The sequence below is a fragment of the Anopheles maculipalpis genome, chromosome 3RL, assembly GCF_943734695.1.
Source record: "Anopheles maculipalpis chromosome 3RL, idAnoMacuDA_375_x, whole genome shotgun sequence".
Taxonomy (NCBI): Eukaryota; Metazoa; Arthropoda; class Insecta; order Diptera; family Culicidae; genus Anopheles; species Anopheles maculipalpis.
This window is the reverse complement of record NC_064872.1, coordinates 78,254,827-78,272,888: the sequence shown is the minus strand read 5'-3', so window position 1 is coordinate 78,272,888 and position 18,062 is coordinate 78,254,827. Positions and strand designations below refer to the sequence as shown.

At 44.0% G+C, this 18,062-nt stretch overlaps 2 protein-coding genes across 2 annotated transcripts in view; one reads left to right on the top strand and one right to left on the bottom strand.

Moving 5' to 3' along the window:
• LOC126562251 (tubulin alpha-8 chain-like) overlaps positions 1–18,062 on the bottom strand; it is a 395,370-nt gene that overhangs the window by 267,126 nt on the left and 110,182 nt on the right. The gene's annotated exons all lie outside the window — the stretch shown is intronic.
• LOC126563594 (protein vein) overlaps positions 1–18,062 on the top strand; it is a 28,636-nt gene that overhangs the window by 4,921 nt on the left and 5,653 nt on the right. Inside the window, exon 2 of the mRNA XM_050220240.1 lies at positions 17,860–18,028. Within this exon, the coding sequence (XP_050076197.1) occupies positions 17,860–18,028 (169 nt within the window). The remainder of the gene's footprint in view (positions 1–17,859; positions 18,029–18,062) is intronic.

Here is an 18,062-nt window from a genome sequence, read left to right as displayed (position 1 = left end):
GACACTGCTTCGGTTCACTCACTTCGCCGACTGCCATAATTCGCACCAATTCTGTCATCGGTGGCTTATGAAGATCTATGCGCGCGGGTGACTTTTAAGCCACGCGCGTCCACTGAACTTGCTATTACTACACTCCTGGGTTTTGTTTGTGTCTCCGTTCATTCACCGTACTACACTACAGGGCTGGGGAAGAAAAGAAGCAAGAGAGGGTGAAATTAAGATCGAGTTTACGCGATGACAAACGACTGGTCGACCAATGTCGAGTGTTGGAAGTTCTGATCCAGACTCGGTTTGGTTTTTTTTTGTTTTCGTTTTTGGCTCACAGATCGGGGCGCACAGGTACTGTGGTTGGTTGGGTGGGAAAGGCTGAGAAAACGTTCTTCTCATAAACTAACAACCAGAAAGGCATAGGAAGAACTCCATCCAAAACGTTATTGTAAATTAACTGCACTAGCAGTGGGACAAATTCGTTCGATTTATTCGAAGTTGACCGTAACACCCGACGCCATCCCGCACAAGAGCAACTTATGTTTATTTTGCTTATTCGACATAGTTGCAATAAATTGAATCGGGACAGAGTGGAACGTTGACGGCATTCTATTTACATTTGTGAATCGTGAAGACTTTCTCGACGAGGGATTTAGGTTTTTTTTTCGGGTGGTTGATGTGTTGTTTACATTTGACACTGAACTTACCAGTGTCGCTTTGTTTGCTAATTTCAAAGGATGTCATAATAAATTAACGCTGCGAAACAAATTCAAGCGTTAAATTTCTCATGGATCAGATCAGGTTTCGCAATATTTGTGTAAAGTATATCTTCACTTGTCTTTAACTTCTCGCAGAATTGCGTACAGCTGTATTTCTCTGTGCAATCCTAGTTATGGGAGCGGCTCTGACGTCATCGCAACTTGCCAAAATCCAAAATACATCCATCTGGAACATATTCGTTAGCACAACTCTCTGGTGGTGGCTTTATTCTGTCGGCGTTCGTGTCTTTGTGTGGTGTACCATGGCTAAATAAGAAAAAAAACGTATCAATCGTAAACCCCTGAGGGCGCCGGAAGCGGGATCGACCCGATCTTCCATTACTACCCTCCCTTTCAACCTGCACGGGGTCTTCACTGATGCACTTCACTCAGCGCTTCGAACGAAAGGTCCTGCCACGTATCTCGCTATGGTACGTGCCTTTTGCGGCTAGTTGTTTATTTTCCCGCCGGGTGAGTTTTTCGCCCGGTATCCGCCTGGCTATCACCGGTGTCGATTAATAGATCGTTTCCCAACAACACACGCATTTGTTAGGGCTGCTTTTGGGGGTATCAATGCGCTGGTTTAATTCAGCCGACTCGAGATCCGAGACCACCTGTGGGGTGCGCTTCTGTCGGCACTTCCCATGGCGCTTCCGTTTTCAGCTGGAAACATCACCAACATGACCGTCGTGCACATGTTTATCGTGAGGTGAGGTGCATTTTTTGTTTCAAATTTGGTTCTTCATATACAAGTGGAAAGAAAAACTGCACTTCAATCAGTCTCGCATCAGAAAAGTGTAGCGCAAGTGCTGATTTAAATTTAAATATACAGCACCGCTGGCTGCCAATGGCGTATGAGAGAAGATTTTTTTAGGATATTTGAAATTTGTTTCTAAATAATACTGAAAACAAGCGCATTATACCATGCACACTCAAGGGTTTACAGAAATCGCAGAGTCAAACCCCGCACACAGCCTTCAAAGCTTTTCTCATGCTTTCTTTTAACTTTACAGCGTAAGTTAACAGTCCTTGGCAAAGGCTTCGAGGCCTGAAGTAATGAGAGCGCTATGTTTCTACTCTTTCGAAAAGTAAGCTTTTTAGTTTTGTTATAATGCTACAACGACATACTTAGATATATGGTCTGAAAGCGGCCGACCGCTGAACAGTACGGGCTCTTGATTCAATTTTTTATTTTAGTGTTGTGTCAACGTTTTAGCAGCATCGTTGGAAAAGTCTGTTTTGCTTGCCACAGTTAAAATATTAAACATTTTTTCGTTTATTTTCTGCGATAATTTTTTGAGTCGCTTTGTTTTGCTTTGTTTTGTATGTAGAGCTTGACTCAACGTACTGAACTATGAGAAAATAAATGTTGGCCCAAAGACACGATCCAGTGTGTACTGGGCAAGCAGAAACCATTGAATTTTTTGCTGGAAAAATCATACCCATCGTTCATTACACGGCAGCATGGCAACGATTAGAATAACTGTAGTGGAAACTTAGTATTTTTGTTCCTCGGAATCGTTGGAACGAGTTTCTTACAAATACCGGGGCCGGTGGTGAGACACCAACGACGACACGACTGAGGACTGGAGGTTGAAACCCCATCACGATCATTCCCACGTGGGGTGAGGACTGACTATCCAATTATGTGGTATCAGAGCAAGTCTAGTAAGCCATTCGATGGCCGGGCATGACCTAGAACGCACGTCAAGCCAAGAATAAGGGAAGACATTCGCATACACACCTCTAACTTGCCGCCGACAGTAGACGGACCTGCGGTTTTTCTTACAACTGAACAGAAAAACCTTGCCGAAAAATCCGACTCCGACCTCTGTGTGGTTTGCTAACGATGGAGGAGGTTTTGTGCGGCGGCGGAAACAGCCAAAGCAATAAGCAAACGCATCCGAACTGACCAATGCTCAAAACCATCAGCAAAACATCAGCTAATCGACCGACGGCTAGACAGCCGTCCAAACAAACACTCGCACAATTGTTGAAGATTAAAGCCAGAGGTGCGCGGAAGCTTTGATTGCTTTCGTTAGGAAAGGTGTTGCTTACACTTCTCGTGCGCGCCTACCAGTAGTCTGGAGTTTGTAAAGGTTTTTTTTTGGGCGGTTTTGGTTCCTCTGTACGAGCTGTCTTTAGTGCAAATACGTTCGGGTATTGCTTCTTACGCGATCGGGAGGGAAACGTTTCGTATTTGCAGATGGCACGCGCGCGCATTCCCATCATGTCATGTCCCCCCGTCAGGAAAATCCGTTTTTCTCCTGTTGAATCTAGGGACAGCACGATAACATTTTTTTTAAATCGAGTTTGGGAAAACGTTCAAGAATTATTCAAGGTTTCTGGCGAACTGATCAGCAAGTAGGATGGCAAGCCAACAAGAAAGAGATCTCTCTACGGTAGGGACCAAGTTGTAGAGCTAAAGAAGTAGATAGGGCACCGGTATCTATTACGACAGGTTTCGTATCAAACCCAATTTGTATAATGGTTTATAAGATAAGTTATTCAAGACAAGGAAGCCACAGATAACTGACTAGGAATTGCCGCGGTCCGGTGGTAAGAGACGACAGCAACGTTGGTCTTCACACGGCAGGACCGAGGTTCACATTCCTTCTGATTAGCCCACAACGTGGTTATCAGTAAATTTAATAAACCACTCGATGGCAGGCACGACCAAGCACGTTCAGTAAACCAAGAAGATCTCGAGAAGAGAAAGTTCTTTCGTTGTTGCTCTAGTGTCAAGGAAAAAAAAAAGATATTTTAAGTCAACTGAAAGTCACTTAAAATTCCTTATATGTGTGTACAAGTGTCAACAATAAAAGTTGCAATACATCGAATTGCCTTTGAACCATGCAAGGCAAGTGCTGTAAATTTTCGAAAATTGCACCTACAAAAACTCTACTCCACCTTTGGCAGGTTTAAACTACTAGAAAAACTTACCACGGGTAATCAACAATGATGATGTAGCTTATGAAGACTTTTTTTTCATAATAATTAGTATGGCTTCATAGAAGCTTGTACTGTCAAACTTTAAATCTTGAAACTCTAATGAGTCTTATGTCTCAAAGTACAAATATCCTACAACATAAACATAATAAACCTATAAGAATGCTTTGAACTTCAAATCTATCACAACTCGTACTCCAAAAAAAAACTCCAGCACTCGATTCGGACTCTCCTACCATATTCGATCATTCCCACATACTAGCTGCAGGTCACACGATATCTCCAGTACTTACGGGTTTGCTCCACTCCAACTCCAATAACCTCCATCAGAGCACACACACACACACAAAACCGGCAAATGTTTGACAGAGCTCCGCTCCCGCTCCCCCGATCGGCAACAATTGCGCGTGGGAGCGCAAGAACAAAACACAATGCACCCGTCTCCGAGAGGGACGCACGGGCGCAGTGTGGATCAAATCTCGAAACCCGAACAATGTCCCGACTCCAAACTACTGTGTTGCCAAAAAAAAAAAAGGGAACAACGAAAAAAACCTGCTGACAAACCACCATTTGCCATTCGTTTCACTTACGGTTGGTCAGTCGTGCGGGTTGTGTTCTTCTTTGCCCTTCCCCTTGTCGTGTAACCATCACCATTTTGGGGGAGGGGGGTTTTTGTTGGGGGTGCATAGAGGTTTTCCTATTTTTTTTTTCAAACTAACCTCTAACCTATCTTCCTCTGACAATCTGTCCATAGGTGTTGTAGGTAGGGTTGGAAGAGTTGGCAGAATTTTGGCAAAATTTTGACCACCCAGTTACGTGCTCTCGTTACTTCACCTCTCCCTCATGCAGCTTTTCCTGCCCTGATACTAGTGTATTCTTTTTTATTCGCTGAAGATTGGACAGGCCGTCAAACTCATGGGGCTACTATAGCATGTTTCGGAAATTCGATGGAAGGTATAATTAATTCGCCGCTGATGTTAATATTGTCCAATAATCTTCCAGCGTGCATGGTCGTCCTAGTGGAGAGGGGGGGGGGGGGGGGGGGAATGTGCGCGAAGCTGTAGCCGGAGACGTTCCAATCGGCTACGGCCATTTAATTTCGGCAGACCACCGGTCGCGGGAGGGTTTGTAATTCGCAATGTTTCGTGTTTCGTTTTTTGATTCCCAACAAGCACCAAGTTTGTGTTGCCCTGCCACTCTCTTTGGCCACCTACCGCCGTGCCCGACCGTACCAGACACGCTGGAACCACTGTTTGGTGCTTTCGGTCGGCTCGTTCACCCTGGCTCAGAGACACACACCGGAAGTCGTGGAAAAGAAACGATCGTCGCCCGCCGTGTCGGGCCAAAGTTTGAAGATCGTGTTCCGCTATGTTGCGTCTCTTGCCATTCGCGCTCGGCAGGTTTCATCTCGTTGCCATCCTGAGCAGCTTTCGTGGGAGTTCTTCCGTGTGTGGCGGACAGTTCGGCAATTTCTTTTTCTCCCGCAGTAGACCTTCCTCTCCCTTTTTTCCCTTTTCCATTCACACATTTTGGGGTGTTTGGGGGGAGGGCTGGCAATTGTTTGCGATTTTTTTTTGCTGTCCTGTGTTTCGTTTCGTGTGTACATTTTGCGATTTCATTGCTAAAATGATTGAAGACAGCAATCCCGTTGCCCCTATACACGGCATGGGCAGGACGGTAGCATCTTCACACACCTTGACACGGGGGAGTGCCTGGGACCCCCTCTCTTTACCAGCGCACAGAGGTTTGTCATTAATGACAGTGGCCGGCGGATGCAAGCAGTGGCAAAAATTGCAAAATCGTTACTGTTGGCGGGCCTGCTCTACTCCGATGCCCGGCAAACCGACCGGAAGTAGTCACGTAACGCTGGTTTTTTTTTTCGACCGCTGCTAATCACCATGACCGCGACCATGTGCGGTCCCGCGTACAAAGCGGGTTGGTTCAGCGAGTTTGGCCGAAACATAGAAACGCACTAGGCGCGCACTAGCAATGGATAGATGGTTTGCTGTCATTTCTGGTTTTTCTACTTTTTTTTTTTGCATCGGTCGTCCTCTGTATGTTGTTGCAAAAATTATTTTTTCGCATAGTTTCTCTTTGTGATACTGTTCTTAGGGGGAGGTTTAGATTTTGGGTTTAAGGAAAAAGGGTTGTACTCGTGAAATAATTCAAATTTTGTCAATTTCGTCATTCCAATTCAAATTCAAAGTTCTTGATTAACTAAAATACTGTAAATTGGATACTGTGAGAGAGATTGGAACTCCCTGGGTAGAAAGCCTTTTATGGCATAATTGTAGACACATTTATTTACGAAAAATAGATAAATCTTTGATTATAAATCAAGTTGCGTAGAAGGAAAAATGTACTTTCATATTATTTTTAAAAAATATAATTTTATCATAGTAATTAATAAAGGACTTCTCTTAATGGTTATCTTCTTGGCTTAACGACCTACTAGATCACACCCGTCAACGAATGGCTCGCCAAACCACACTATTGATGCCACGTAGTTGGATAGTCAGTTTTCACTACATGGTAACGGTCAAGATTGTGTTTGAATCTCGGTCCTGTCCTGCTAATATCGGCGCCGTTGTTGCCTTTACCACCGAACCGTCAACATCCGACTATGGCGTACTTGGTAACGGAAAGTTCGAATGCCCTTTCACGATTTCAAGGAGAAAATATCTAATATTAGAGCTTGTCCACATATGAGCTTATTCTGAAGTATTTTGATCAGTTGCATCTCTTCAAGGTTAGCAAATTACACCTTGCTTGATGAAGCAAATTTCTGCTAGAAAAATACTCTCACCGTGTGAACGCTCGCCCCACAAAATGATTCCTTTTTATTATATTCTACTTCTTGGCTCATTAAGCCAAGCCAACCTTCTAAGATCACACCGGCCATTGAATGGTTTATTAGACTGCCGATACCACGTAGTTAGATAGTCAGTTCTCACTACGGCGCGTCGGACCGGATGGGATTTGAACCCACCGCTGTCACCCTGACCACCGGGCCGCCCCTTTTAGTGTATCATTATTCATAGAATTACAACCAAGTATGCCCGGGATAAGGCAAAGAAGAGGTTGACAATATGACGACTTGCCGTCATAGTTGGTAATAAATAAAAAGTAAAAATATTACAGAATCATTAAAGCCTCATAGGAGGATCTTCAGCATCTATTAAATGAATCAACTCCATCAACTTTGCACACTGTTTCCCGTTTTCCCACCCATACGAGCCACCACCACCGCGATTCGTGTTGTTCTCTTCGTTAAATTTTTCGCAAACCCTATCCCTCGCCTTTGTTTTTCGGGTTTTTTCTTTTCCAAACTCCAAAATCGCGTTGTTTTGCGATTTGAATTGTTGCTTTTGAAACATATATCAAGATCATAACTATGTGGTCCAGCCTATATCGGTCATTGTGTGAGGAAAGGCAATTCCGCCTGGCAGAGCACACCACCACGCTGGCATTGTTTTCACACTTCAGTCGATTTTCGAGACCTGCTCGGCTGCAACGTGCAGGAAATGTACAGTGATTTTCGCGTCACGTTTCGCGTACAGTTTGCAAACGAACACTCCATCTCTGATATCGAAGTATTAGCATTAGGCACAAAAGCATGCAAAACAATAAATTTACCAAACTGAAAAAGAATATAGTAAAATCTTCCATCAGTCTGACCGATCCCGTCCGTCCGGTGGTTGGTGTTTTGCTATTTTGCAACATTTTTCCTCTGCTTTTGTAGTCTGCAATTTCTTTCCCATAAGTAGTATTGGACCCCCGAAGGCAAATGTGATTTTTGTGCTCAATTTCACACCTTCTGCGTATACCAAAACTCCCTGACATTGCAGTTGATTCTTTTTTTTTTTTGCAAGCTAAATAAACAAAAAACTTGAAGCAAAAATACACATACACACAAAAAGATAAAAGTGTTACTATTCTGAATCGAACCTGCCTGAAGGTCTGATTTTTGGCTGATGCTAGCGTGAAACGGAACGTACATTTCGCCTGGCCTGCCGGAAGTCGTACGCTAAAGAGTGCCCAATAAACCACATCGATATGTCATTTTTCTCCCCCTGTATGCGTATCGCAATCCAAAATTGATCCACCTGCAGACAAAACTTCTGGCGCGTTCCAGTTGTATCGAAGTTTGCCCTTTTTTTTGCACCCGAAGCAATGTGACCACTGCCAAAATGGCACCGTTTGCTACTTCTGATGGGGACGTTTCCGTACACACACGGTCAGTGTCGGGTTCTTATTATCATTTGCCATTACTGATTTTATTTTTTGCTCTGTTTGTCTGCACAACTGTCGTCCAACGTGGGGCCCGAAATAGTACGACAAGGTTAGGTTTTATGAATCGATTCTGAAGGCATTCATTCCCGCATATTTCCGGAAACGCGTGATTGCTGATCGAACGGTTTCCAGCTTCGGGTGGATGAATGAATGAAAAGTGTCGCGTCAATTTTTGTACAATTATTTACGTTCCGAAAGGTTTGCCCAAGTCATTGGCATGGGGTGGGTGAAGGCCCAGCATTGTTTTGTTTATTTAGCGCTCAAGGCGAGCGGATCAGTGGTGAAGTGTTTTCATCGAGTACTATAGCTTTGGTTCAGTTTCGGGTTTCGGTTACAAGAAGTAAAAATTAAGCTTTAAAAACGCTAATAGAAACTATTGAAAGACGCTTGAAATCACAGTATACATTGGAGAGGGTCTGCTTTGAAGTCTAATTCCTCTACTAGCAGTTTCATTCGGACCTCAAATACGGAATTTAAAACCACACTCTGGCTGTTACCATAATTGGCAACTTATGGTCACAACGCTTCAATTCAAATGCGTTTTTTTTTTGCTGTTTTGTTCTTTAAAGTGAGCAAAAATGAATGGCACAGTTGCATAATTAAACGCACACTGAGTCACGCCGCTGCACAACTCCCCACGAAATCCAAAACTCCCTTCCCTCGCTGCTAAGATGTCAGCAAATCTGGCAATAGCTGACGATCTTGTGTGTGTGTGTTTGCGCGTCCGTTGCACATTCCACGCGCCATCTTGCGCATGAATTCAACCGATTGAACGACGCGCGCACGCTGGTGCAGACAAAAAAAAACGCGATTGGTGTGAGGTTACATTTAATTACTAATGCAGAAATCTCGGCACCGACCGGCACTTTGATGAAGAGCGCGCTGCGCATCGGGAGAATGCAATCTGCAACGCCACGCCGAGGATCGACGATCAGCGTAAAGTTTGCGTAAAAATACACACCACCCCAAGCATCAAAACACATCATCGTGCGCTTTGCACCAGAGACACCCATATCCCGATTTGATCATGTGCGAGCCGCTTGCGATCATCATGGGAAGCCTGCACGATCATGTGTTACGGCGATATTGCAATCGAATCGAATTACCAGACGCACTGCCCTTCGGTTCAGAAGACCCCGATGATGGTTCGCACGAATCAATATCAAGCATTGTGCTGCTGTACTGTCTGTGCGTGTCTGTTTCATCGGAAGGTCACAGCGCTAGGAGCTAGTTGGGGAAGGGCCACTGCTTGCTTCTGCTACATCCCGAAACACACCAATTCCAACTACGAGAGGAATTGACAGTTTTGTCATACTGCCAATTTGTCATCAATTACCCAGTGAACCCCTCGGGAACCCATCATACACGTCCCACCACCACACGCAGCAAGATGACCAACGTTCGCGAAGTTTCGTACGCAATTTCTACCTCGATCTGGTTTTTACGGCAAAAGTCACATCCCGCCGCGACGTTGTCTACTTGCTCAATTAAGAGCTCGTTTAACCACGGCTTTGCTTTTTTTTTAGAGAACGGTTTGTTCTCCACTGCGTAGGTTTCATTGACAAAGTCAGTACACAATTCGGGAAAGACGAGAACTCTGGTTAAGATGACGCACGTTCCAACCCGCGTTACCCGTGTACGTCAAACACCTTCCTGGCGTCATGCGTGGATGCGAAGGATACGACGATGCTAAATACACCGCAACCCCGAGTCACTTGGAAGGACTCATCACACACTCCCCCCGTAAAAACATCTTTCCAAACCATCTCTTCTGCTTGCGGTGTTGCACTGGTTGATTGGTAATTTATTGCTCGTGAGTCAATATTTGTTCTAATAACACTCATTACGTGGTGGCAGTGAAGTTGAAACCGGTTGGAAAGATGGATATGTCATGAAACAGTGGAGCGTCTTTAGAGCACCTAACAATGATGCCTAACAAAAACCATCCCTGATGTGTACAAAGGAGAGGAAACAACATTGGAATATCACTCACTCTGGTCAGACGGAGACACATAAACGTTTGCCTCACGCTGTATAACTACGATTCAGCCGCATTCGAATTTCTACTCGGTCTATTTTTCGAACCGCGTTGGTGGACCGATCTGACTAGAACGCGGTCGCATGATGATGAACTCCCCTGTTCCCTCTCGCTTTGTGTTGCTGCTCCTCGGCAACTGAGGGCCTTCTAACTGTAGTCCTCATGCTTATGCCCGTCTCGTACACGCGTTAAACAGACATCCCTGAGCGCAGAGACGCGCGTACGCATCGCACACGGAGACGCACTTTTGGTTCATAAATCACAAAAATAGACAGCCATCCATCTCCAACGGCTCCGGTAGTGCTTGCCGCATGGTTCAACACACACATACACAACCGCAATTTTCCCTGCGATTTTCCCGCCGCCAGGACACGGTTGCTTCACTAGCAGACACTGCCTTTCGACTCCCGGCGACGGTGCATAATTGGTTTTATTTTTGTTCGTAAACAAGATCAACTACCCTCGCTGATGTTTCGCGCTCTGAGCTGTCTACAAAACAGCACGGAAATTGAAGTGTGCTGCGACATCGGCTGGCCGGATGGGTCTGGATAAGTACAGGCAGGCGAGGCGACAAAGTAAAGTCTCCCGAGTCTATGTCTGGACCTTACCCTATCATGTGGTTGCAGGGTGAAGGAACTCTTGCACTAGGACCCGTATCATAGTAGACGATCATCTTTGCCAAAAAAAAAATAGAAAAAAAGCACGCACACATGCAATAAAATCGCGTGACTGATGAATTTATGAACCACTTCCGACTGGGAATGGCGGCCGGATGACTAACTAAGGTTGTCTGATGGTTTTACGATGGCGATCCTTGATGGAAAACCTTCGCTCACTGTCAGTGAACTGAAATAGAATTCAAGACTTCTAGGATCATATCTATCGCCATACCGGCGGGGCGCGCCTCTCGCACGAAATGAATGACTACGACATCGCCTTGAACTATTGCCAAAGTGGCTTCCCCCGTTTGTCAGACGCAAACGGTCGCCAATTGGCTACTCTGGTCCATCCCCTCAGACCATTACTCAGACTAGAGTACCATTTGTTGTCTGGAGATGTGGCAGGGTTCAGACCAACCGAACCATTTGACTCTTGCTCCGTCCGAGTAGGTGCGGTGGGCCAATGACATCCGCACGTCATGCCAGCTGAAGGTGAGTACTCCTGGCTCTAAGTACGCCAAATTCATTCATCGTTTAATAAACCGGCGCTTCAATGGATGGGCCCAGCGCACTAGCGTCATGATAGCTTGCGCCAGAAATGCAACCAAACGCAGCCGCCTGTCATAACGTGTACCCAGAGACCGGGAACGCTTTCTTTCTCTATCTCTCTCTCTAGAGACTAATGCTGTCATTCCGACACTTCGGAACAAACTGCAGTGCATTTTCGGTGGGTGGGATGTTAAAATGCATCTTTACACACATGTAGGAAAGGAGGACAACATATGACGGGTGGCATCGGATCGTATGGCTTTCAATCAACCAACACTCACTCACTGCTCCTTTTCCTCCTCCTGGATCTATTCTCGTTTCCGCAGTGCCGTACGCAAGATGAAATCGATATCGGTGCCGTACGAAATGCGTTCAACGGCTTACCACCACGGTTGCCTGGTGCAACGTTTATTTGTCATATATTGTCCCGCTCAAGATGGTTTTATTTCGTGCACCACCTTCCATCCCCCTCTACCATCTTCTTCCAGCCGTTCATAATACTTAAATTTCTCATTTTATCTCATTTTGCCGGCTACAAAAAAATAGAGCTAAATATCTAAAAGCTAAATACAACACACACAAAATAATGAAAACAACATTACAACGCGTAAACGACACAGCAGCAATCAGGAACAACAACAAAAAAAAAAAGTATGACACGAAAAGATGAGACCCACCTGTCCTGTTCTGATTCTATTTTGAGCTCCGGTGCACTTGGCAAACTTCGGCTCGGGAACGAAGGGAAAACGCTTAAGATGGCACGCAACATTGTAGCGTAGACCATCAAAACGTGTGTGTGTGTCATACGTTGAGAAGGTTAATACGTAGAGATACATCTTAAGGGTGGGGAAATGCAAATGGAAATGCATTTTGAATGATTGCAACAGCATGTAAGATATCTAGAGTTCGGTTATCTGCGCTCGCTAAGAGATCACACTAAAAAGTATCACACGAGCGGCTATAATAGTTCGTGGCGCTGTATTCAACTTTAAATTACGATATTACATTAATATTGTAAATAACTCATCGAGCATTTTCTATTTTAAAGTTGGTAGCTTTTAGGAAACATATCGGTAATGCACACACAATGTTACAAATTTTGTTTGTAGGGAATGACTCGACTTTACAATTTTAATGCGATGATTTGTGGATGATGGGATAAAAAATTTCATGCAATACAGCCAGGCCGTCTATCATGAAATTAAAAAAAAATAATGGGAAATCTCTGATCCTTTAATGGTTTTCCTACTGAAGCAATTTAACGGGTTTTAAGTGCTTTCATTTAGTAATTAAAGTAAAAGTAACAATCTCCTAAAATGGATTACACATATCGTCTGCTAATCATTCGTGTAACGTATTTACTCGCTCTAGAAAACCTATTCTTTTAAAGTGTCTGACCTTTGAATAATTTTGAACAGCAAAATGGCTTTCTCGACGCACTATGAGAAAATACTTTCGAAGGCTTCACAGATTCTTCGACTCTTTATATCGAATAATCAAATACTTTAGCGATCCAAGACACGCCAAGACTCTTTATTATAGTCTAGTGCGATCGATACTCGAATTTGGGAAAGGGATCTGGAATCCATTTATCGATTATTATATGAAACGGCTGGAAATGATGCAACGATGCGGAAGAATGAACGCAAATTTTCGGTGGGCTTCTATCTAGTTCACTCGATCTCTGTATTGGGTAAATCCCCCAACATCTCCCTTATTAGTTTGCGCCTTTGGTGGTGACCTACCCGACCAAACGCTACGAGGCTGGTTATGAATCTTGTTAATATCCTGCTTTTTAGTCATGAAACATTGCCTTAGAACTACTTATGGAACGAAGTCAAATTTAAGGCAAATTTACCACAGCTTCGACACGCAATATTGAAAATAACGAAATACTCAAGTGCACCAAAAAAGGTCTTAATTCTCTGTACAAGTAAGCATTTATGGAATATACAGAGACTAATAAGGAACATTATATAATAGAATAAAATAACTGTTCTATCATTGATGAAGTAGTCAACATATCAGAAATCCATAAATAAATTATTTAATACTTTAAACACTAAATATGGTGATAAAAATAATGTAAACGTGAAAAAGAAAGGTTTGCGATATAAACTAAGTGATCGCAGCGATGTCATTCACATTGAATATTTCCCTAAGACAAAATTTAGTGCGACAATACGGCACTGGACCGTAATAATCAAATGTAAATAAACAAAATTTAGTGCAGTAACAGTAATTCAATTAATCGGATAAATAAAGCACATAGAAGCGGCAAAAGCATTAACAAGTCATCAGCAATATTGGCTTCGTTCATGGAACAATCTTATCGTTTGCCCAAGGTACCGTCGCCCCACAAGACAATTTACATACATTCAGGCGCAGCCGAGAGTTTGACGAATGCACAAAGAATGCGTATCTCAACCAAACATTCTCTATTTACTGTTGAGTGCTGCGAGCGCATGGTGCACGATAAATTTCCTCAATCACACCGATCCGTGTGCACCGTCCGGGCAAGAGTGTAGTGAACTCTTTCTTCAACAATTTTTCCGCCATATCGGCACAATTTTGTTTATGCTTGTCGGAAAGGCGCGGAAAACTCAACCAACCCAGAAAACGCATAAACCATCAAATCGCTCCCCCCCAATGCAACCAACATATCTGGCCCCAAAGACGCGATCGCGCGCGCGTGTGTGTGCGTGTAGCGTTCCCTTGGTTCCATCTATTGGTTCTTCCTGGACGTTCCTTCGTTGCGGATTTGGTGGATCAAACCAGACATACCGGCCCAACCTTTAAGGTTACGAACAGCAAAATTGCCATAGAAACGGCTGGATGGATGAATGCTTTGGGATAAATGGATGCACACACACACACACACTTCGGCTTCGAACGCTCCACAGTGGTCGCTCAGTCAGCCGAAACGAGCGAAAGTTTGAACATTGCATGTCTCAGCAGACATCTTGCACCCCCAGACTCCGGCATCTTCCTGTTCCTTTTGCTGTGGCACCCCCTTCCCTCAGTGGCTGTGGGGCTCTGTCGCCTTTGGCATCTTTTTTGGACGGGTGAAAGAAATGTACCGCGCGTGTGTGTGTGTGGAAGCGTGTGATCGGTGCGCGGCCAAATAAACAAATCATTGTTTGCAAATCGCCTACCCGTCACACACAGAACAGCACACGAACGCTGTCCAGAGTACGCGATATGCTGCCGCTGTCGGCGAAAATGGGGGCCCCGCGCCATTGGCCATCCACCCACCGGGCGGCCACCGAGATTGATCGATTTCAATCTATATTCCATCCAGTTCGGTGGTATTTTTATTATGCTCTGCAGTTTTATTTTATTATACTTCTTTCGTGTGCGTTTATTTATAAGTTGCCTGTTTCTTCACTCTTACATTTTTTTTTGCTTTTGAGTCGCTTTGTTTCATTTGTTTATACCGTGCTGTGCTGTGTACGAGCTTGCCCGCAAAATGATAAACTTTTCGACTGTGGTTTTCGTTGTATAGTTTGCTTCTTTTTTTTCATTTCATTGCCGCATAATTTTAATTCCCGACGATCGTACTTTGAACGATGATCACGTGGAACACGTTGAAATGATTTACAAAATTTTCATTTTATCCACTTTTTGCTTGTCGAAAATTGCACCCCTTCTAATGACGGTTTTGTTTTCATGTTTTTTGCCACCTTTGTCACATTTACAAAACGCACCGTGTGCTTGTTCCACTACCGAGAGGACTTCTTTTGTGGCAGATATTTTACAATATATTTTAGGCAGATCGAAAACAGGCGATGGTTTCATCAACCTTCAAAGCGTCAGCCCCGATTGCGCACTTTTTTTGCGTGCATTCAACCAGTGCACCTCAAAATTTATCGATGTTTATGCAATTGGTAGAAGAATTTCAAATGCCATTTACCAGACAACCATGCTCCGTACCGCTAGAGATAATCACTTCCTACTGCAGTGTGTGCAGCATAGTGCACCAATTCTTGGTGTTTTAACGGTAGGAAGGGATGCCGTCATGCCAAGAGTGCTAAGTTCATGCTCGTTAAAAAAAGAAGAAAAAGTAGACTTGTTAGAAAACGCTTAAATCCTTCTCGGAGTCAGATTCGTCGACGTACAGTGGAACGATCAACGTTCTGCAAACTAATCTGCGTTCTACATGGATAACTAATATGGAGACTAATGATGCAATCAGTATAGTTCTTGGATGAATCTTGTAGTTTGCGATGTCTGTCTGTAGTTTGGACCAGAGGGCCAGATTATGTCTACCAGTTGACGAACCTTCTTGATGCGTTACAATCCATAACGTCTCTCACTATCGAGTAACTTGCCGGTCACGATGTATTCTGTGCGGTTTTTGTTACTATGGCACACGTCTGACTCTTTGGAAATTTACATATCTATCTTTAAAAAAAAAAACATAGCTTGCTTGTTGGAACAAGTGTTCTAAACATCCCAAGTTGAAATCTAGGGTGATGAGCGTGGATCACAATCAAAACAGACATGTGCAAACAAGTATCATCGCAACGTGTCTTGCGAGATTTTTCGATATGCCCCAAGGCTAAAAAATATTCAAACCTTCTTGTAAGAATACTGATACTAGACGATACAGTTTGGGACCGTAGTGGTTGATGCGATTGAGTTTAGGTGGTAGGCCGCCGGAGCGAGGTTCAAATCCCATCCAGACCGTTCCCCCGTAGTGAGATCTGACTGTCCAACTACGTGGTCTATAAAATCGTTGGACCAAAAAGGAGACGAAGAATGCCAAACTCTACACTAATATTAAGTCAACAAAACACTGGTGTGTATGGCGAAATCCGATCCGATCTCACCATACATTAGGTATGATGGTAGTCTAACTGATCCTGATGAAATTGATACGATAACAATTTCAGAGTTTCGAGAGCTCCATATGTGTCCCTTCATGGACATCTTCCACCAAAACTCTCCATCACTATGGTTTGGCTGTATCTGATGTTTCTTTCCCTCTTCCTTCTTCCCGACCTTCCAGTAATTAAATACGCCAAATAACTCACCAAACGATTTTGCGTCAAAGGTGTCGTGCGTTTTTCTGTTTATTGTACGGATCTTATGTCAGCGAATGGTTCAATCAGTGTAGGCTTTAGGGTTGCAAACCCATCTTGCTGGTATTGTGCCTAGGTAAATCTTGCAGTGTCCGGTGTTTGTCTCGTTGATTTAACCGGATGATCCAGATGGAAGTAGGCAAGGGAAGTAGCTTGCGGCTGAGTTCATCACCAGCACCACGATAACGACGGTAGCGTACTCGACCAGTTGACGGAACATCTTGATGCGTTGCAATGCAAAACCTCTCTGACTATCGAACGAATTGCCGGGATTTAATTTATACTGTTCGCTTATGGTTACGTGCCAAACTTTACCTTTAGAGAAAAAAAACGCTGCCTCTTTTGTAGATACAACTGTTTCGAACAGCCCGTTCCAAAATCTTGGGCTACGATTTCACCGAAACTGTGATGGTAGTGGTCCACAACCAAAACAGACACTGCAAACAAGGTGCGCGACATATCTTAGGAGATTATTGGAAACATCCTACGTCTACAAAACAAACATGTCGCCTTCTTCTCAGCATGCTACTGCAGCTAATGATGATACAGACGGTGCTAAAGAGATTGCAGTCAGTATAGCACCGCCATAGATGAGAATCTGTGTCGTCGCCCGTCACCAAAAAAAAATGGATAATCCAAAACCCTTTCGATGCACATTTCATTTCGTCAAATCGTCAAATCATGGTTTTGCTTTGGAAATAAAACTTCAAATGCTGGACGCAACACACGCATCGTCCTTGATAACTACGATGGACTATTTTAACGGGCTTAAACGTAAGAAGCAACCACTTTACCACCCGTCAATATTTCCACCAATATTTACGATCATTCTCGACCACTCTTCGCTGCGCGCTGTGTCATAAATCATCGACCAGGCCCCGACACGCCAGCGACGTGGTTTTTACGATCTCTCAACCGTCAGTATTCCATTTAGCAGTTCCACACGCTGACGCCCCTCCCTCGCGCACATAAAGGTCTGGCAGTGGGGGGACTAGATACGGGCGTTCTGCGCAGGTTCGCCACGGACACCGTAAACCGTGTGTAGAGCCAAGTTCAAAAACCTCATCAAATTTTGCGTAAATTTTCCATTTTCGTCCCGCTTTTTGTCCCCCATTTTTCCATCCCTCCTAGCTTTGGGAGTGTATGGGGCACGAGCATATTGAAAACCAAACGATCGTGCCCGATCGTGAAAAATCAAACATAGTTTTAGCGAGCGTGACATCAAACAATAATTGTAAGAAAGGTATGTCACAAAATGGCGGAATAAAAAACTAACAAATCTTGAAAATGGCATAGCCATAACAGGCGGTTGTGACAATACGGCGATAAACCGCAATAATAAACTTACACTATTTTCCGCGAAATAAAAGTTATTTTCTTAACAGTCGTTCATTAACTGTATCTGCATAATGCTGCATCTTCCTGTCTGTGCCGAAAAAGGCTTGCATAAAAACAGTATTTTGTAGTAAATAAATGTTTTCTATAAATCACTGTCTGCTTTTTTCAAAAATATTTTTCCTCCATTTTCTATCATCCAACAGGTACCCGGCCCGTGATTCATTTCATCACACCGAACGTAACACGGCTCGTAGGCAAACGGGTACGGTTGGTGTGCAAAGTCAGTGGCCACCCGCCGCCGAAGGTGGCCTGGTTCAAAGATAAGCGGCTGATCAACCGGAACGCCACCAAGTACGCCCAAGTGCATCTCAAGTGAGTGTTAACAGCCTCCCCCGCAAGCTGCTGC